This window comes from Carcharhinus amblyrhynchos, chromosome 5 (genome assembly GCF_965287045.1).
Source record: "Carcharhinus amblyrhynchos chromosome 5, sCarAmb.v2.hapA, whole genome shotgun sequence".
Classification (NCBI taxonomy): Eukaryota; Metazoa; Chordata; class Chondrichthyes; order Carcharhiniformes; family Carcharhinidae; genus Carcharhinus; species Carcharhinus amblyrhynchos.
The window spans coordinates 35,060,344-35,082,874 of NC_137328.1; the positions used below are offsets into that span (position 1 = coordinate 35,060,344).

The window sequence follows — 22,531 nt, forward strand, 5'->3', positions numbered from 1 at the left end:
GAAAAAAAGATTTTGCAATTTGAAGCTGCAATTGTAAGTGCCTAATTCTACAATTTTAGAGAGCTAAAATTATCAAGTGCCTCTCTAGCTTTTGAGGTTCCATTGAGTCAGAACACTTTCTTTGGAATTTATGCTAATTTATTTCCCTTGTTCATTACTTCCATACTGTTGTTCAGACTCAGTCTTGACTTGCACTTTTTTAAAAGAATTGAGTGGATGATGAGCTCCCACGCCCCTCCACAAGTGCCCCTGCAGGTAGCTTAAAGGTGCAAGATACCATCTTGGCTTGATTTTCCCATCTGATCTTCCTTCATTCGTCAGCCTCATCTCAGCATTGGCCCATGCCAATGTGGCTCCATCAAGGAGTAGAACTGGACCTGAATTTCTTAATACTGTGTTAATGAGCCAACACTCAAAACTCTAACAACTGGTTTTTGTTCATTTTGAATACAGGATCTCTTCAAAAAGTTTTGTTTCTCAGTTCCTGAATTAAGCAGTCAAAACTGGTTATTAGAACCCTAGTTTGAAATTATTTTTCATTTGGTCCAAATGGGAAGTGGGATCTGTCTGATGCTGTGGGGCTGAGCAACTAAGGAACTGTACTCTCTTTCAGCAATTCACATACAAATGTTGGCAATTCCGTTTATTTTCCTTTTTATCATAACATTGTCCTTGGCTGCTTCGTTAGCCTTTTGTTCATCTGTGTCAAAGGAGGAGGTAAGATTAAAAGCAAAATACTGTGCATGCTGAAACCTGAACCAAAAACAGAGTAGGCTGGAAAAACACAGCAGGTCTGACGTCATTTGTCAGGAGAAAAGGTGGAGGCAAGGTACCATAGAGATAGAGGAGGCAAGATTGTTGCTGTTGGGGGAAAATCCTTGAACTGCATCTTTACCAGCTAACTGGTCTGTAATGTCTATTAGTGTATTTGATTTGTCTTTGTATTTCATTCTTTGCTGAGCCACTGGTGAAACTGGGGCAGCTTGGAGTAATTGGAATTATTCACACAATGGAGTCAAAGCTGATTTTTACCAGCACTTGGTTCAGGATAAGTATTTATAGTGTGTTTTTATACCAATCCTCAGCCATTGTTGCTTCCAGCAGTTGGCAGCAATGTCGGGTTAGACTTTTCGACGTGTATACAGCCAGTGAGGAACATTCGTCTCTCACTGGGGAGTCTTAGTTGTCACAGCTGTTGAAGCTGGCTAAACAGTGACTGCAGTATCTTTCATTGGTCACAATGCTGTGTTATATCTGTAACGTGGGTGATAAATTACCAGTGGATCACCATGGTTTTACTGCTGAGAAGACACTACTGCTACTGGGTGCAGCACAACATCAATACATACAAAACTTAGTGCCACAGACTAGGTCACTGCTCTATATTGGATATCATTATACAGTCTCACAGATTTTTAGGACACTGGGTTTGTGTGCACAGTGACACAGATTGATGGGGTATGGTTTAATTTTTGGTTTTGTTGTGCAGTGTCACAGGCTGAATAGTGCAAGGTTAATTCTCCCCAGTTCTGCTTTGTGTATGAGTAAACTGATTCCGCATTGAGGAGATGATCCAATCCTTGCACCACCTTCTCATCATGGAGGACAAATCAGGTGATGAGATGCAATGGGGCAGCATTCATAAAATCCCTACAGTGCAGAAGGAGGCCATTCGGCCCATTGAATCTGCACTGATCACAATCCCACCCAGGCCCTATTCCTGTAACCAGCCATATTCACCCTGCTAATCCTCCTGACACTAGGGTTAATTTTAGCATGGCCAATCAACCTAAACCACACGTCTTTGGATTGTGGGAGGAAACTGGAGCGCCCAGAAGAAACCCATGCTGACGTGGGGAGAATGTGCAAGCTCCACACAGTGTGATCCGAAGTTGGAATTGAACCTGGGTCCCTGGTGCTGTGCGACAGCAGTGCCAATCACTGTGCCACCGTGCCGTCCCATTTGCACAACTCTTAATGGCAACATGAAATAATGTTGGTGAATGTATCCATGAACATTGCTTCTAGGGGTGTCTGTTTTTGAGAAGACTAGTGTTAGAAAAAATACAAAGTAAACTATTGAATGAATGCTATTTTTCTGATATTAGAAAAACCCCTAATCATTAATTTCTTTCTGTTAGTAACTAAGTATAGCAGTTTAGTTTTAGCTCTGGCACAGACCTCCATAAAACTAACAGGGACATGAAAATCAGTTGGAATTAATCACTGAAAAAATCATGACTGCTATAAATCATACTGAATTTCACTCCTGAATTTCCATTGTATGTTTCTGTTGCAAAAAAGCCTTATACTGCAAATGAGGGAATCATAAGTCAACCTGTAACTATTATGGAATTGTTTGTATTTATACAAGATGTGTTGTCTTGGTATTGGACAACTAATCCAGAGATTGCAAGTTAAAATGCCACCAATAACGCTGATAGTTTATTGATGAGGCAAGTGAGGCAGTGAAAGCTGTTGGTTTGTTAAAAACCTAACAGGTTCACCTTATGTCCTTCAGAAAAGGGAAGCTGCCACCCTTAGCCCATCTGGGTCTATATATGGCTCTGGTCCCATGTTACCTGATGGATCCAATGCCTCAGAGCAAGCAATGTTGAGCAATAAGTACTACCTTGTCAGTGTCACCCCTCCCCCATCTCAAATAAAACTGAAAAGAACACTCTTAGTCTAACATGATGTGAAGAGATTGACAAGCATACATATTGACTTTGTCACTTTTAATTTACAGACGCTGTCCGGCCATGTCCAGTTTGATAACTGCAATATAGAAAATGGGCAGCTGCAGATCCACGCACCTGGAACCTGTCAAGTGAAGTTTTGTACTTTCAGCCAGTCTAGCATCAATTTCCACAATGTAGCTCTCAGCATAATTGAAAACTGCGAGTTTATTGGGAGTGAAAGCACGTCGGTGACTGTAGAGGGCCCTGGTCTGACTGACAGAAACTGGGCCTGCAAACACCTGGCGGTGGCTGCCAAATCCAACTCTGTTTTGAATGTGCCAGGCCAAACACTTACAAATACTTGTAGCTCTGAAAATCACTGTCAGCGTTCATCAAGCAACTTTAGAACATTTGAATTGAATGAGAATGTGACTGATTCACACCAGGCTTCAGCCTCCAAACAAAATTTCCAGATGCCCTGCGAGAAGGATGGTCAGTGTAATGGAGAAGGATTCGTTACAAAACGGAGCCCTTGTGAGGGGGAGGTCATCACCTTGGAGACAGATTACAGTGACAGTGAAATGAGCACGTGTAGTGAGAATGAAGATGATGAGCAGTCTGTGTATAAACTCTCCTATCAGTCTCATGGTTTGAGTCATTTGTTGGCAAGGACCAATCCATTTAGATCTCAGAAGAAGGGAACTGACCTCCTGCAAATGGACTTGGAGTTAAAAACTCTCCAAAAGGAGCTGCAGAAAGATAAAGATGCTCAGATTCTTGCCACCACTCTGCAGGGCTGCATAATCCGGAAGTGCCTGTTTCGGGATGGAAAGGGCGGTGTGTTTGTCTGCAGTCAAGGGCAAGCTAGGCTGGAATGCAATATCTTCAGAAATCTGAGCTACGCTGTACGATGCATCCAAAATGCCAAGGTATAACTAAGGGTAACAATTTAAATCACAGAAGGGCAAGGTGAACCCCTGAACACTTCAGGATGATGTTGATGGGTAAAATGAGTGGGCACACAGCAGCTGCAATTTAATGTTGTGAAATGATGCCATTTGGAAGGATGAGGCAAAACATTATGAATGAAATGGTCCAGTTTTAAATAGGGTGCAGAAACAGAGGCACCTTGGGTTTGCATTCATAAATGTTTGAAGATGGCAGGACAAGTTGTTAAGGCTGTTTTTTTTTGAATAGGCATGTAGGATCCTTGGCTTTGTTAATAGAGTACAAAAACAAGGAAGTTATGCTAAAAGTTTATAAATCACTTGTTATATTCAATTCTAGTCACCACACCTTAGGAAGGATGTCAGAGCCTCTGAGAGGATGCAAATGAGAATTTCCTGAATTTTTTTGAGGGATGAGCTACTTTGGTTATGGTGGGGAATTAGAGCACCTGGGATTGTTTTTCTTGGAGCTGAGGTATGGGGGAATTTTAATAATGGGGCTCATATTTATGAAGGATTTTGGTAAAGAGGGGAAACTTGAATGCTTTTGGAACATTCTGAAATTATAAAAGACGATATATAGATGCAAGTTTTGTCTTGCTCAACGCTTTCAAAATAGACATCTGCACTGGCTTTTCCTCCACTATCTTCCCTGAATGTTGAATTTACCATAACTCTCTGAAGGATTCATTACGGATTGTCAGAGGGAACAATATTCACACAATATACAGTCCACTGTGGATATTTCCATCAATATGTGACCTGGCGGTGGTAAGTTTTCCACTAATATCAGGGTTCAATATTGTAATGTGCAGTTACCTTCAAACATCTCCCAAGTATAGTGTGATAACAATCAGAGGAACAGGGATAGTGAATTTGAATAATTCCAGACTTAATTACCACACTGTGGCTGTAGGACAAAGGTTCCTAAAGGCTGTGACTTTGTTTGATCTATACAAACACTGTGCACATGATCTGATGGAAAAAAGTGGCTATTGATGTTCCCAGAAGAGCTGATGTCAAGAGGTGGAAATGCATCCGCTCTGCGATCTGATTGTGTGGAAGACACAATCGAAAATAAATTTCAGATATAACTTAGAATTTCTACAATATGTATCTATTTATTAGAGAGAATTAATATAGCATGTTTCACAACATCCGATGTCTCGAAGTGCTTTACAGTCGATGAAATACTTCTGAAGTGTAGTTACTTCACGAGTTAAATGACTGGATAATCTTTTTAATGACGTTGGTTAAAGGAAAAATATTCCCCCGGACACTGGAGGGAACACTCCAGTTCTTCCTGAGATGGTGTTTTGTGATCGTCTAGAGGGTAGACGGGGATTATCGTCCCCTCTGAAAGATGACACCTTCAACATTGCAGCAGTCCCTCAGTACTGCTGTAAAGTATACACTGTCTATCCTGTTCATTTGCTTATAGAACCATAGAATCCCTACAGTGCAGAAGGAGGCCATTTGGCCCATTGAGTCTGCACCAAGAACAATCCCACCAAGCCCTATCCCTGTAAGCCTATGTATTTATCTTACTAGTCCCCTTAACACTAAGGGGCAATTTATCATGGCCAGTCAACCTAACCTACACGTCTTTGGATTGTGGGAGGAAACTGGAGCATCCAGAGGAAACTTGCACAGACACAGGAGATTTTGCAAATTCCACACACAGTGATCCAAGACCAAAATTGAACTGGGGTCCCTGGCGCTGTGAGGCAGCAATGCGAAACATTGTGCCACTGTGCCGTATAAAGGAAAACTGCAGGCTCTAAACAAACCTGTGATCATTTTCGATGCTAGTTCAATATTTTCTTCTAACTATTGGATAATAAGCACAGCAGGACTCCAGGTTGATCCTTGATGATCTAGCAGTCTGTTGAATCGGCATTCTTCAGCAGTGATCAATTCAAGACGAAGGCTATAGTACCAGCTAAGTTTTGATGCATAATATATCATCTTTGAGAGTGGAGGAAGAAGGAAAAAAAACTTAATACAAAGTGGGAGGGAATGGCAAAAAATGTTTCAAAAATTGAATTGCATTAATGATCATTTACTGGCATTAAGTTTAGTTTTTACTCTACCTGTGCTATTGAGGCAAATACAATCTAATTGGTGTGATTAGTTTTCAAAAGAACAGATCTTTTCTGGTACATAAAGATTTTGATGAGCTAAAACAGACAGCCAGTTGGTTCACAACAGCAATGCTGTGTTTTCCAAGGTCTACGTTTATAAAATTAATGTTTAAAGACGAAATGTCTCAATTAATGCTATTCATAATTTTTTTTCTCTACAAGATTTTATAATTAATAATGCCAGAAAGTTGACTTTCTAAATATTTTCATCTAACTTGGTGCTGCTGAGAATGGAGTGAGATCAAGCAAGTGTTTGTAGGAATCATTAAACCTAATAGTTAAACTTCTCTAAATAAACAAGTATCAAGGTGTCAGGAGAGCAACACAAGTTTAAAAATAGACCTTCATTTAATTTTGAGCCACTGGTAGTGAGATTAAGCAAAGCTTCCTGCTGAAAGAAAAAAGTGTTTAATACAGTTACAATGAATAGATATTCATAAACACAATAATTTGATGTTGGTCTAACTCAGTCGCTAGGACTCATACTTTGGGGTCAGAAGACTTTGGGTTCAAGACTCCAGAATTTGAGTGTATCATCTAGCTTCAGTGCACTATAAGTAATGCGTGCAGTATTAACAGGGATATAACAGTAAACAAAGACACCAAAAGGAGAATGGAAGAGATCTGCAACATTGTTTCAAAAAAGGGGCATTCCCTTGCTGTCTCAGTCAGAATTCCTCCCTTAACTGGTATAATTTACTTGTGAAGCAATTCAGGATTGCTGAGCATGCGCAAAGCAAATGCTGTATGTTTTCTTTACAAATTATTTCTGGAACTGTGAATGTATTAGGGATTTTATGCCTTATTGTCTGTTTCTGAGTGGCCCTTTCCTTTTCAAAAATAAATTAGAGGCCATTCCTCTTTCTCCTTTCCCATCTTGAATCTTCAGTTCAACTTCGTGACGTTTCTCCTCTTTAGCTTTTCCTCATTCTTGCATGGCCATTTTAATTTGAAAAGTACATTGAGCAACTGTTAACATGCAGAGATTTAGGATTCAAATTTGACACTGGTTTGATGTTGTCTACATCCTGTGTCATATTTGAATCCAGATTGATTGAGTTATGACACCGACTGAAATCAGGTAAAGTCTTTTCTGAGTATTAAAGTAATCTGGCACACAATGCAAAGGGGGTGTGTTTGCTGTGGAAAGCCCCCACTGTTACAATGACAATTTTTAAAATGTCACTGAGAGATGCAATCTAAGTCAGTGTAATTTTATTTCATCCAATCTTTAATCTACTCATGTCAGCTGCTAAATGTTTATTGAATGAAAATAAATTGTATATGAAACAATCATATTTGTAATTAGACTAGCAGCCAAAAATAGTTCAAAATGTAATGACTTAATTATTTAGGCCTTGACACCGTTGTATTGAAAAATATATTTAAAAAAACAGCTCCATCAAATTTTAAATTTCAGGTTATAAGAGCACAATAGGAGCAGACCATACGGCGCCCGGAGCCTGCTTCATCATTCAATACAATCATAGCTAATCTTCAGCATCAACTCCCTTTTCCACCTTGCATATTCCTCAATTTCCTGAGATATCAAAGATCTGTCTATCTCAGCAATAAATATATTCAATTATGAAATATCCACAATCCCCTGGTGCAGAGAATTCCAAAGATTTGCAACACATTGAAGAAATCTGTAACCCTGCATTCCTCCAACTCCAGCTCCTTGTGCATCCCACGCTTCCTCTGTCCCACTGTTGTATTGTGTATAGTAGGCTTAACCTCTGGCATTCCCTGCCAAACCAATTCACTTCTTCTTTCTCCTTTAAGACTCTGCTTAAGACCTATCTCTTTGATCACCTGGCTTAAGTATTAAGTTATTGATTATGCTCCTGTGAGGATCTTGGGACATTTACTATATAAATAGTCAGATTGTCATCATCTTAACATTTTAAATACTGATCTTTATATTGCACTGAAAAAAGCCTTAAATGGCAATTTTCATAATTAAGATATGGAGCAAAAAAAACACCAAGTTGGGAGATAAAGCAGCAGATACTTGAGACACAGTACATCAGTCAGCATCTATCGTGAAGACAGTTTTTGTTTTTTTCCTGGTGCTTCAAAATTGAAGGAGGGAGAACCATTTTAATCATTTGAAACAGAGGAGGGGAAGACAGGTACTTCACGGACAGAAGAGCAGTTAATTAGTTGAATGAGCTGTAGTTTGCTTAAAAAACAGAGGTTCTTAAATGATATAATAACCTGAGACTAACACTAATTTTATGCCATTTAACAAAATTTGCTGCTGTTCTTTTAAGTAGACTATAGAGGCTGTAGGTCATTCAGTTCATTAACTTCCTCCCTATATTTGTAATTTGTTTTACCAGTAAAGTGCAATTGACCTTAAATTGTCCTGTGACTAAATGATCTCTGGAGTAGCAGTTCAGATGTGATCTTAAATCAGGAGAGCAAAGTCCCTACTAAGTTAGTTGGTTAAAGCAAGATGATGATCAATTGGCTCAGGACCCCTGGCTAGAGAAGGAAAGAAAATATCATTGGACCTCCTACTGTGAGCCCCATTATCGGACAGATTTGTGGAATAGGGGAGGTGGTGGCATAGTAGTTTTGTCACTGGACAGTAATCCAGAGACCCAGATTAAAAGGCTGGGGACCTAGGTTTGAATCCCATCATGGTAGATAGTGAAATTTGAATTCATTAAAAATCCAATGATGACCATGAAGCCATTGTTGATTGACATAAAAACCCATCTGATTCATTAATGTCTCTTTAGGGAAAGAAATCTGCCATCCTTACTTGGTCTGGCCTACATGTGACTCCAGAGCCACAGCAATGTGACTCTTAACTGCCCCTCTGAAATGATCAAAAAAGCCACTCAGTTCAAAGGCAATTACTGTTGGGCAGTAAGTGCTAGCCCAGCCAGCGACGCCCATAACCCATGAGTAAATAAGAGGTCGCAATTGGTTAATGGTATCCATGCTCAGGGCAGCCAGCCACTACTCACTAGTGATGAGGTCCTTCTATCTCAGTATTAAAAAATTAACTGGCTCCACATTCATGGCTGTTTGGAGGTGGGGGTTCCAGGTTACAACTACCCTTTGTATGAAAAACATGCTTCCCATTTCACTCCTGAATGAACTGTCTTTAATTTTTAAATTTGTCTAATTGTTCTGGATTCTTCCACCAGAGGAAATAATTTATCGTTACTTAAATTTATAGACGTCTATTTTAAAGACCTTGATTAGATTACCACTCAGTTATCTTAAGCTTGAGGAAGTACAAGCCACTCATGCTTCATCTGCCATACTTCCCCATTCCTGCTCCCATCTACATAACTTAATGTGTCGTTTAATTTGCTGTCATCTGCAAATTTGGATATAAAACTCTTCCTCCTTTCAAGATATTGATTATATATGGTATATAGCTGATGCCCTAATACAGGTCCCAGGAAGCACATTTGTCGTATCTACTTAATTTATCCCTACTGTCTTTACTCCTTCCAACTGATCATCAGCCCAGCTCACAGAGATGTTTTCCCATTCCATGTGCTGTCATTTTTATCAAGGACCACTTTCAAACCACTCTATCTGGTTTAAAGAGATATTGAATTAGTATTTTGGCATTTCCTCCTCCAGTCTCTCTTCTACTCTGCTATTTTTTCCCTAACCAAATGCAGTCTGTGATTCACAGAAAGTGTTCATTTGATACATTATGTGGTCGTAACTTTGCAATTTGTTTTAGAAGCAACTTTGAAGTGGAATGAAAATTGAAGAGTTTTTGAATATAAAGGTTAAAAATGGTCCAAGTTCAAAAATTGAAAAAGTTGCACACATTTATTAGGGAATAGTCTTTGACTCCCTATCCCATAGTTTTGTCCCCACTTATAAGGGGGTCTCAAAAAAGTAAATATAACCAGTGGAACAAGTGAATAATGCAGAAGAAATAGTCCAGGATCTTGGGCAGAATTATTGGGTCTTTAGGCAATGATGGTAAAAGGAAAAAGCCTTTCCAGAAACATTTTCAAAGTACTAGGTGTGATGCGGGTCATTGCCTTTATATTTCACAGTATATTAACATAGAGTTGGTCAGTAACTGCTTGGAATGGCTAGTGGGGAAATGCAATCCAAAATATTGTTCCAAAAATTGAGAAAATGTTATTTTGAAAAATAGGAGGCACAAGTGATCTTTCTTGATTTTCAGAAGGCGTTTGACAAGGTACCTCACAAGAGGTTATTGCAGAAGGTAAGGGGGCATGGAGTTGGGGGTAGGGTGTTAGCGTGGATAGAGGATTGGCTGTCAAATAGGAGGCAGAGAGTGGGGGTCAATGGGTGCTATTCGGATTGGCGGTTGGTGACTAGTGGAGTGCCCCAGGGGTCGGTGCTGGGGCCTCAGCTATTTACCATTTATATAGATGATCTGGAGGAGGGAACCGAGTGTATGGTGTCGAAATTTGCTGATGACACCAAGATTGGTGGAACGGCAAATTGCGCGGAGGGTGTGGAGAGTCTGCAGAAGGATCTAGATAGGCTGGGCGAATGGGCCAGGAACTGGCAAATGGAATTTAATGTTGGCAAGTGTGAGGTGGTCCACTTTGGTAGGAAGGACTATTACTTACGGGGTGAAAAACTGCAGCAGGCAACAGCGCAGAGGGACCTCGGGGTCCTTGTGCATGAGTCGCAAAAACCCAGCCTGCAGGTGCAGCAGGTGGTCAGGAAGGCAAATGGGATGTTGGCCTTCATAGCAAGGGGGATTGAATATAAAAGTAGGGAGGTCTTGCTGCAGCTGTATAGGGCACTGGTGAGGCCGCAGCTGGAGTACTGTGTGCAGTTTTGGTCGCCGCACTTACGCAAGGATATTTTGGCCTTGGAGGGAGTGCAGAGGAGGTTTACTAGGCTGATGCCGGAGTTGAGGGGGTTGAGCTATGAGGAGAGGCTGAATAAACTAGGCTTGTACTCGTTAGAGTTTAGAAGAATGAGGGGAGATCTCATTGAGACGTATAAGATGATGAATGGGATGGCTGGGATAGAGGTGGAGAGACTCTTCCCGCTCAGAAAGGACAGTAGGACTAGGGGGCATAGCCTCAAGATAAAGGGGGGGCGGTTTAGAACAGAGTTGAGGAAGAACTTCTTCACTCAAAGGGTGGTGAATCTCTGGAATTCTCTGCCCGTTGAAGTGGTGGAGGCTGCCTCGCTAAATATTTTTAAGACACGGGTTGATGGGTTTTTGATAAGCGAGGGGATTAAGGGTTATGGGGAGAGGGTGGGAATGTGGAACTGAGCCACAACAGATCAGCCATGATCTTATTGAATGGTGGGGCAGGCTCGAAGGGCTAGATGGCCTACTCCTGCTCCTATTTCTTATGTTCTTATGTAAGTTCTTTGTTTTCCCAATCCTCTCATTTAAAAAAGACCTCATAATACGTGCACAAGAAAACTTGCATTTATATAACATCTTTAATGTAAGACTAAGCCATAAAGTAATTGGACAAAAATTGACACCAAGCAATGAAAGTTCTTATTACATATGAACAAAAGCTTGTTGAAAGGTTATTTTAAGGGGCTTTTAAAAGAGAAGAGATATGGGATGAGGTTTGATGGGGGAGGTCCAGAGGTTAGAACAATTAGACCAATTGTGGAATGAAAGACAGGATCGAACCAAAAACGAGGAATGTAGATTTCTCAGTGTATTGTAGAACAGGAGGAAATTTCTGAGATACCGCCTTAATTTAAAGTCTTGCAGGAAAGATGCCATCTTTGATAGTGCAGCATCCCCTCAGTGTTGCTCTGAAGTGTCGAGCTAGATTATATATTGCTGAGGTGAGAACCCAAAACCTGTTGACTTTTGTACAGGTGTTACTACAGAGCCAAGGCTGACCACATCTACTGAATTTCCATCAAATACAATTGTTTAATGAGTTCATGTCGTAATTAGTAGCTTGTGAACATGGATGGCTTAATATGGTTTTGTGTTAATCACATACACTCTGCTTGATAAATAGCTAATGATCCTACTTTTTGCCTTCAGATTATAATGATAAAGAACGAAATTAGTCAGTGCAAAGCATCAGGAATCTTTTTACGACTGGCAGCAGGTGGTCTAATTGCGGATAACAACATCCACTCCAATTCAGAAGCTGGTATTGATATCCGGAAGGGAGCCAACCCTTTGATACTGGTAATTAACCCTTTGTTTTGCATGACTGTTAGTCTCCTACCATTAATTTTAACATGCAGCCAATCTCAGTCTAGTTGTATCAGAATTTGCTTCTAAACAGGCAGAAATATTTTTCACTTTAGCGCACGAAAAATAATCATGTAGGTTGTTTCCTATTTGATAACACCGTCACTTTGGCATTTCTTATGGGTTGGCACTGTTGCTTCACGGTGCCGGGGACCTGGTTTCGATTCCTTGCATGGGTCACTGTCTGTGTGAAGTTTGCACGTTCTCCCCATATCTGCATGGGTTTCCTCCAGGTGCTCCAGTTTCCTCCACAGTCTGAAAGACAAGGGAAGTCGTGTCTGACAAATTTACTGGAGTTCTATGAGGATGTGTCTAGGGCAGTGGATAGAGGAGAGCCGGTGGATGTGGTCTTTCTGGATTTTCAGAAGGCGTTTGACAAGGTACCTCACAAGAGGTTATTGCAGAAGGTCAGGGGACATGGAGTTGGGGGTAGGGTGTTAGCGTGGATAGAGGATTGGTTGTCAAATAGGAGGCAGAGAGTGGGGGTCAATGGGTGCTATTCGGATTGGTGGTTGGTGACTAGTGGAGTGCCCCAGGGGTCGGTGCTGGGGCCTCAGCTATTTACCATTTATATAGATGATCTGGAGGAGGGAACCGAGTGTAGGGTGTCGAAATTTGCTGATGACACCAAGATTGGGGGAAAGGCAAATTGTGCGGAGGGTGTGAAGAGTCTGCAGAAGGATCTAGATAGGCTGAGCGAATGGACCAGGAAATGGCAAATGGAATTTAATGTTGGCAAGTGTGAGGTGGTCCACTATGGTAGGAAGGACTATTACTTACGTGGCGAAAAACTGCAGCAGGCGACGGTGCAGAGGGACCTCGGGGTCCTTGTGCATGAGTCGCAAAAACCCAGCTTGCAGGTGCAGCAGGTGGTCAGGAAGGCGAATGGGATGCTGGCCTTCATAGCGAGGGGGATTGAATATAAAAGTAGGGAGGTCTTGCTGCCGCTGTATAGGGCATTGGTGAGGCCGCAGCTGGAGTACTGTGTGCAGTTTTGGGCGCCACACCTGCGCAAGGATATTTTGGCCTTGGAGGGAGTGCAGAGGAGGTTTACTAGGCTGATACCGCAGTTGAGGGGGTTGAGCTATGAGGAGAGGCTGAATAAACTAGGCTTGTACTCGTTAGAGTTTAGAAGAATGAGGGGAGATCTCATTGAGACATATAAGATGATGAATGGGATGGATAGGATAGAGGTGGAGAGACTCTTCCCGCTCAAAAAAACAGGAGGACTAGGGGGCACAGCCTCAAGATAAAGGGGAGGCGGTTTAGAACGGAGTTGAGGAGGAACTTCTTCACTCAAAGGGTGGTGAATCTCTGGAATTCTCTGCCATTTGAGGTGGTGGAGGCTACCTCGCTAAATATTTTTAAGAAGCGGGTTGATGGGTTCTTGATAAGAGAGGGGATTAAGGGTTATGGGGAGAGGGCGGGAAAGTGGAACTGAGCCACGACAGATCAGCCATGATCTTATTGAATGGCGGGGCAGGCTCGAAGGGCTAGATGGCCTACTCCTGCTCCTATTTCTTATGTTCTTATGTTCTTAAGTGCATTGACCTGAACAGGTGCTGGAGTGTGGCAGCTAGGGGAATTTCACAGTAAATTCATTGAAGTGTTAATGTGAGCCTTACTTGTAACTAATAAATAAACTTTACTTTTACTTTAATGATGTAGCAGGTTACAAGTGTTCTCATCTTTTTAATGTCAGAATTTGAATTCAGTCCAAGCTGGTTATACTGATTCTACATGAATAACTTTGAGCCATGCTCAAGTGATGAGCCCCTTGTAGCACAAAGGCGCCTCCAACTTGCTTAATTTGCCATTAAATTGGAAATTACATTGAGAACTGTGATGAGCAATGCTGTTTTGGGAAATGGAAATGCCACTCCTCTGATATTGGGGTTAATAAGTGTTAGGATGGACTGGAGAATAGCTTATTCCACCTAGCCCATATTTGGCTCATCAGTGTGGTGAATGCTTCCCTCTACAACAGCCAGATTCTTCAATCTTTACAGAAGGGTGCAAAAAAACAATTTTTGAATCATCCTACTCCTATTTTTTCTTTCCCCCAACTACTTAAATCTTTTTTTATTAGATTAGGAAATTGGGCTGGGTGAAAACAAACTCCAATTAGAAATACAACTTAGAGACCCTGATAATCAAAACTGTTACACTGTTGGCCAGAAAGCAACTGACTTTTTTCTTCCTGAAAACTGATAATGCTAATTCAGTCACACAAATGCAATTGTCATCACCTGACATCTGAAAAGAATCATTGGATTGTGATCGGGAGCTGGAACCAGTGGTCTAAGATTAACTATAGCACGTTTCTACCCCACTAACACTGTAACTTTGACTCTTTTGAACATCCAAACTTGGTCTAAGACAACCATAAAACTCCTATCTATTCTGGCCTAATAATATTCCTTTATTCCCAATCTCAAAGGAATGCCCTAACTGTGTGCGCCACCTTAGCAACCATGAATTTGACTGAATCTGTTCGGGATGGAGAAAGAGAGATGTTCTTGTCTGCGTGGGGGTCAGTTACTCAACTTGAGCTCTACCTGAGCTATTTTGCAATGGCATCATGGTTTGAGTCTGAATGTTTAGATCTTTTAATGATGGTATTCAAACAGCAATACTTAACTGTGGCAGTTCCCTGTCTGTTTTGCTTTGCTCTGCAGTGTAACCAGATACACAGTGGCCATCGCTCTGGAATTGTTGTGCTTGGGAATGGAAAAGGCATCATTCGCAGTAATCGAATCTTTGGAAATAAAGAAGCTGGCATCTACATTTTATATAATGGAAACCCTGTGGTGAGGTGAGTGCTCCAGTAACCAGTCTTGTTTGCAGCTTCTGTCATTTTGGTCTTAATCTCTCAGGCACAGCTGTGATTCCTGGGTTTGTATAATGCCTGACTGAGTATTAAAGATATTTGCATGACCAGGAGTCTTCTAAATACATTTGTAGTAACTGAGAATTGCATTTTGTTGCTTAGCACCTGAGGTATAAATAGTCAGTACACCATGTTTTTGTCAGGAGCAATTGCTGAATCTACAAATCCAAGTTGCATTACCTCCTTTGTGTGTATATCATGAATAGTTAAATGTAATCTGCACATCTTCATTAAAAAGTAACAGTGGAAAAAGGTACATTGTGCTATTTGTGTAACAAAGTCTGGAAGCCTTGATATCAGCCATTCCATTGAGTTTTACTAAAACATGGTTTCAAAGCATTGATTTTTTTTTAAAGGATACTATGGAATATTCCCAAGCTAAGATTGTATGTAGGTACTGAGTATTTATTTTCAAAAGTCAATTGTGAATGACATTTGATAAAGTTAACTATCAAACAGTTAATAGACTATGCTATGTCTGTTTTAGCACAAATTCTAGGTTAAAACGGTGCTGGTGATAAGACAATGAATGTCTTTATGGCATCTCAAACTGATAGTAACATTGTTTAGCTCCCAAATTGTCATAACCCAAGTATTGTGTTGATGCTAGAGGTTTGACTCCATGGTATCACTTTTGCCTCAGAGTCAGAAGGTTATCGGTTCAAGTCCCTTTCCAGAGACTTGAACACAAAATCCAGATCGACATTTCAACGCATTACTGAGGAAATGCTTTAATGTTGTGCTTTATTTTTGCGGTGTTAAGCCACGGTCCTGTCTGCCCCTTCAGATGATCCTTCGCAATATTTATCTGTTAACCACTATCATTGAAAAAAACCCAAATTGATCAATTATTTTGTAATTGTTTGTGGGACCTTGCTGGACTAAATTGGTTGCCTTTCCTCCATTACAAGAGTAACTACACATCACGAGCACTTCACTGCCTGTGAGGCAGCCTGAGATCATGAAATATGCTAAAAGTTTCTTTTTTCACTCACTCAAAGTGCCAAGTGTTATTGAAATGCATGCAAAAGCCTCTGGATAACATTCCAGAGGAAGAGCATTTACTAGAGAGAATGTGATGTGGGGCTAAGGCTGGAATCCTGAGGTATGCCAGTGGTGACTTTGCAGGTGTAGTCAGAGATCTCCCCCTTCAACTGTCATCACCATCGACAACAACACTTTCTAATGCAGTGTGTATTCAGTTAATAATGTGTCTCTTCACAGTGGGAATCACATTTACCAAGGACTTGCTGCAGGTGTTGCAGTGAATGAAAATGGAAGGGGCCAAATATTAGGTCAGTATGCAGCTTTACAACATGGGCTTTTTAACCAAGACACAAGTGTTTGAATTAAGTATTCTATGAATATTTTCCTATTCTATATTGTATCAAGAACTCAAACACTTACTGCTTTTTAAAAAACTGATAGAAAGTGTATTTTTATTATCCTTATTGTTTGTATAAACTTTCTATGTCTGATTTACCTGTTATTTTGGAATAAAAAGCATCTTTTGTTCCCACTTAATATTCACAACCTTTCAAAAAACTGCATTCATCAGGAGAGGGCTGTCTTCAAATTTTCCCCACATGTAGTGTGCAACTCTTGACTGTTCATGATTTGATCTTGTAGTTGGAGTTTGGAGCGCTTCTGTTAATTGAAACTTAAAAATAATTTGTGTTTATCATCTGTGGTTATTCCTTGCCCAGTATAGCTGCTGGAGAAGTAGGGTTAGGACAGGATTGATCTCTACTGTGATGCTCCTTACTGTCATATAACCTGATGACATTTACTGTTTAGACCCAAAAATGAAAAATAGTTAGAGCAGGGTGTCGAGCTCATAGAAGCATGCATGAGCATTGGTCACAGTCTTCAGCAGAGAATTGGAAAGAGAATGATGGCGAGCTGCTATAAATAGTCTTGGCAAAAGCACAGTGCAGTGTTTTACAGGCAAGTATGCACCTTGAGCACTGCCCTATTCCTTAGAGTTTAATATGCATCGCACTGGTAATTTCTATTCAGTTTCAATCCCTCACCCCAGAGATGGGCATGAACAGGTAAACAGTGCCAGCTCCACCAAAAATTCACTGACTTTAGTTACTTTGTTACAGATGAGTAAGTACTTCTCTGACATTTAATGTGGTTTGCATTCCAACTGGCTATATTACCTACACTTTGTTTCAATTTTAGAAAATATTATACGTGAAAATCATTGGGGAGGTGCAGATATTCGGCGAGGAGGAGATCCTATTCTGAGAAAGAATCTCATCTGTTATGGTTATTCAGATGGAGTGGTTGTGGGAGAGCGAGGGAAAGGGTTAATAGAAGGAAATACGATATATGGTAAGGGCGTAATAGACTATATTTCAACTCATCTTATGCCTTATGTAATCAAATGTCGACACAAGTTTGTTCTTGCTAAATACATTAACCTCAGTGCAAATTGGTTGGTTATAATTAAGATGTCCTGTCCAATTAATGATGTGGCAAAGATCTCCTTAATGTTGAAAGGGATATATAGAATACCAATCAGAATTATATAGATGCTATAGCACAGAAACAGGCTGTTTGGTCCAACAATCCTATGCCAACATTTATATTCCACACAAGCTGACGCTAACTCTTTCCATCCTATTGCTGTATCCAAATAGGTTGCTGGTGAAGCAAAAATATTTTCTCTTCTGTCTTGATTTGATGCAATCAGTACTTGGGCACCTTAACCTGGAATAGTTTCTACATATTTTACTGTAGAATAGAGTGCAACTGGGCCACAGGAGTAAGGAATGGTGTTGAAGCAGATCAGTTTAGAGATCAAGACCTTAGTAAATACAATGTTTAATATGCCCAACCAGTACAGAGCAGCAATCAACAGAGCTCAATAGGATAATAAGCAACAGTACATCATAAAACAGTAAAATACAAGTCAGAGAAATTAATGATCAATCTGTATAGTGCTTTGGTAAGTGTGAGCATTCTCTCCAGTTCTGGTTACCGAGACACAAGACAGGCATTCAATGGATTATGTCATGCAGAAAAGAGCCAAAAGGCTAAACTCCCATTGTTAAGGGTAAAACTAGGTGAAAGCTTTCAGCCTAGAAAGGTGATGTCCAAGGAATGACAGTGTAGAACTTTGTGGGATTAGAAACAGCATGGAAAAGGTCGATTAGAGAATTGCTCAAAACTAAATCATCAGAGAGAGAAAATAGGACACAGATTCAAACTTGTAAATGACAAATCTAGGTTTGATATTAGGAAGTTCCTTCAGACACACTGTGGTCAACAGTTTGAATGGACTTGGGTGGAATAATGAAACCCCTTGGATCATTTAAGAAACAATTGGATATTCTAATATGGAGGGAGACAAAATAGAAATGGATATATACTTAAAAATAAAACATTGCAGGGCTACGGGGAAGGAACAGATGAGTGGGATTAATTGAATAACTCTTTCTAAAAGCCAGCACAGGCATGATGGGTCTAATGACCAATTTCTGCACTGTAGAAGTGGTGCTTGGACAGTTCCGTAAGGTGTGGCCAAATCTGGAGACCATGAAAAGCTTTCTTAGTTGAACTAATTAATAAGTAATTAATTAACTGGATGGAAATTTGTTACTAAACCCTCACAATCTTAATTACATCGTCTTTTGACATTGCATTTCTTTTATGCACAGGACTGCTGAAGGTTCAATAACTGTGTCATTAATTCATGGTGACTTCATATATACATTGCACTGAATTCCATAGCTGTGATGAGTACGCAGTGCAGTTAATCTCCCTGATTTAATTTACATGGTCCTAAATGAGTCTGCTCTGTTAACAATCTCCTTCACAGCTGTCACAAGGCCAGAGTAGGAAATTAACCTTTTACACTTGGAACTAATTGCACTGAATAAAATCTGAACACTTGTGTCTATTTTCTTTTCATTAGGGAGTTCTGGCACTTTATTGAACAGATATTGCTTTTTCACTGCAAAGTTTGTTTGCAATATTATTAATGCTTTACACTTATATTGGAATTGGGCTTCCAATTAGTCTTTTCAATTATTCAAAATGATGCTCCCAGTATGTCTGTTTTATTCTATCACCATGTGCCATATCTGATATCTACTGCACACAATTCTGATTTCTATAATGTGAAAAGGATATAAAGACGGCTGAGAGCTTGCGAAAAGATTCACAAGGATGATAGAATTGAGAGATCATTAATTTCTCTGATTTGTATTTTACTGTTTTATGATGTACTGTTGCTTATCATCCTGTTGAGCTCTGTTGATTGCTGTTCTGCATTGGTTGGGTATATTTGAACATTGTACTTACTAAGGTCTTGATCTCTCTAAACTGATCTACTTCAACACCATTCCTTACTCCTGTGGCCCAGGTACACTCTATTCTACAGTAAAATACGTAGAAAGTACTCCAGAATGGGGTGCACATTGCAACAAATCAAGACAGAAAAGAAAATATTTTTGTTTCACTAGGAAAGACGGTACAGCCTGGGGCACTTCCTTTAGAAACAAAGTTGCGTATAGTGCAGTGTTTGAAAGGGAACAGCCAAGGTTCTGGATTTCGGTAAGGCTGACTTCAAGGGGATGAGGTCGAGACTGTCCGTTGTAAACTGGGCAAATTTGATTCTTAAAAGAATACAACCTGTAATCACATCAAAAGGGCAAGGATTTTACTTGCTAAAAAAGACAACCAAAGACAACTAAAACACAACATAGAACTAAAAAGAAAAAAACTTACAAGTGTAGATCCTGACAAACGGAAAGATAATAACTGAGCAGCAAAGGGTGACCAGGCAAATAGCAAGAGCTACAAAAAAGATCATCATAATCAATTGGCAAGGGCTAATAAAATCAGCACAAAACAGAACAAAACTTACAATTTGAAGAGGAAAAGAGGATGGTTAGGAGAAATGTGAGCTCCTTGAAAACTGTTAATGGTGGATGTCGGTGAAAATAAAAAGTTCTAGGGATGTAAAATTTTGTATCAGTATTTACAATAGAGGAAGAGGTCAGCATGCCAGACATCCTCAAGAAAACTGTTATTAGATCAGTGACGTAACAAAAGTTAACATTAGCAAGATAGCTTGTGGAAAAATTGATGATACTAAAGGATGACAAATAGCATCTTCATCTTTCAAAACACAGTAAAACCACAAGCCATGTCCTGCTGAGGAAATGAGTGCACATACCATGGAATTTCAGACTTAAATTTGTAATTCTGCTTGTATTTATCTAGGAACTTGGATAGAATCTATATAAAAGTTTTGGTACTGTACCAAAAAAAGGCAACAAACCCCAGAGCAAATTGTTTCCATTCCATGGATTTTAAAGGAAGGCGGTCAAAATATTTCAGATGCCTGAACTATAGCCTGCCAAAGTTCTATCAGTTTAGGGACCCTATCTTTAGATTGGAAAATTGTGCATGTCATTCCTCTGTTTAGCAGAGAAACTGGGGAATTTTCAAACAGTTAGCCTAACATCTGTTGTCAGGAAATTGCTAGAGTTTATAATTAAGTATCAGATGACTGACCACCTTGAAAATTTTCATCTCATCAGGGAGAGCCAGCATGGATTTATAAAGAATAGATAATGCCTGAAAAATCTGATTTGAATTTTATGAACAGGTAACTGGCATAGTGGATGGGGAAGTTTATAAAGATTAAAACAGAAAATGGTGGAAATATTCGGTAGGTCTGGCAGCGTCTGTGGAGAAACACAGTCAATTTTTCAGGTCTGTGACCTTTCATCAGAATGCATGTCATGTGTCTAGACTTTCAATCTCTTAAGAGGGATTTTATTAAATGCATTCTGTTAACTAAAGTTCAAATTAATCAGACAAATGAAGGCAAATTACTAACCTAGTTAGGAAATTGCTGAAACAGGAGACAGAGACTAGGAATAATTGGGAAGTGCTTTATTTCCAGGATGTGACAAGTGATGTCCTGCAAGAATCTGTATTGGGGCCTCAACGATTCATTCTATTCATTAATGACTTAGATATGCAGCTCTCTAGCCCATTATCTAAATTTGCCAATGATACTGTGGTAGGTGGCATTGTAAGCAGTTTAGAAGGAAGCATAAAATTACAAAAAGATATTAATAGATTTAAGTGAATGGCAAACTGTAATAAACGGGTTCCAATGTAGACAAATGTGAGGTTATCCACTTTGGGCTTTAAATGGTTAGAACAAGGGTTTTTCTAAATAATGAAAAACTCAAAACTCAAAATACTGGACCTTCAAAGATTTGAGATAAGGCCCAAGTGTTCTTCATGAAATAATCAGAAAGGCTAATAGAATGTTGGTCTTTAGAATCATGCTACAGCTATACATAGCCCAGGTCAGACCACACCATGGTTCTGGATACCAAAACTTGGGAAGGATAGAAACATAAAAAAACTACAGCACGAACAGGTCCTTCGGCCCACAAGTTGCGCCGAACATGTCCCTACCTACTAGGCTTACCTATAACCCTTTATCTTACTAAGTTCCATGTACTTATCCAAAAGTCTCTTAAAAGATCGAATCCGCCTCCACCACACCAACGGCAGCCGATTCCATGCATCCACCACCCTCTGAGTGAAAAACTTACCCCTGACATCTCCTCTGTACTTACTCTCCAGCACCCTAACCTGTGTCCTCTTGTGGCAACCATTTCAGCCCTGGGAAAAAGCCTTTGAGAATCCACACGATCAATACCTCTCATCATCTTATACACCTCTATCAAGTCACCCCTCATCCTTTGTCTCTCCAAGCAGAAAAGACTGAGCTCTCTCAACCTATTCTAATAAGGCATGCCACCCAATCCAGGAACATCTTTGTAAATCTCCTCTGCACCCTTTCTGTGGCTTCTATGGATGTATTGGATTTGGCTGGAGTGCAGTGTAGAGATTGTATTTCCTGGAATTTAGAAGTTTATAGGGGGACTGATTGAAGTTCAAGATATTAAGGGGAAATAGATAGGGTGGATAGAAATTATTTCCATAAGTTAGAGAGTCTAGGACTAAGTGACATACTCAAAAAATTAGAGCCAGCCTTTTCAGGAGTGAAATTGGGGAAACACTTGTTCACATACTATTATTTCCATAGTAATGTGGAAGCATCAACTGATGCTAGACCAATTGTTAATTTTAAATCTGAGATTGATAGATTTTTGTTAAACCAAAGGTACCAAGAGGATTTTCACATTAAAAAGCAGGTATGTGAATTAGGTCCCAGATCAGCTGTGATCTCACATTGAATGATGGTGGAACAGGCTCAAGAGGCTAAGTAGCTACTCCTCCTGTTCCTGTGACTAGAAAGCTATGCTGTTACAGTTAGACAAAGAAGGGACTGTGTGGCGCATAAATGCTGGCATAGATTAGTTGAATCAAACAGCTGGTTGTTGTGTTGTAAATTTGTGATTACAGGAGAAAGGTTTCTTTAGAAACTTCCATATATCAATGTAAATGGACTGGTATCTGAAAATTCTGAATAAGCTGTAGTTTTAGTGCTTCATACCTGGGTTAGTCCCATTACCATCCTGTCAGCCAACCAGACTTCAGTTGCCCTGTAAAGGTAATGCTTTACTTGCTTTCTTTACTTATAACAGTTAGGCAGGGTTAAAATCACTATCCTGCTACGCAACACCCCCACCCTCCTCGGTGACCAG

General features: G+C 40.0%; 1 protein-coding gene across 2 annotated transcripts in view; it reads left to right on the forward strand.

Moving 5' to 3' along the window:
- Positions 1 to 22,531, forward strand: part of fbxo10 (F-box protein 10) — a 42,985-nt gene that overhangs the window by 12,266 nt on the left and 8,188 nt on the right. For both annotated transcript variants that reach the window (XM_080188625.1, XM_080188626.1), the window contains exons 3-7: positions 2,750 to 3,610; positions 11,774 to 11,923; positions 14,668 to 14,804; positions 16,104 to 16,174; positions 17,067 to 17,219. In XM_080188625.1, the coding sequence (XP_080044751.1) occupies positions 2,750 to 3,610; positions 11,774 to 11,923; positions 14,668 to 14,804; positions 16,104 to 16,174; positions 17,067 to 17,219 (1,372 nt within the window). The remainder of the gene's footprint in view (positions 1 to 2,749; positions 3,611 to 11,773; positions 11,924 to 14,667; positions 14,805 to 16,103; positions 16,175 to 17,066; positions 17,220 to 22,531) is intronic.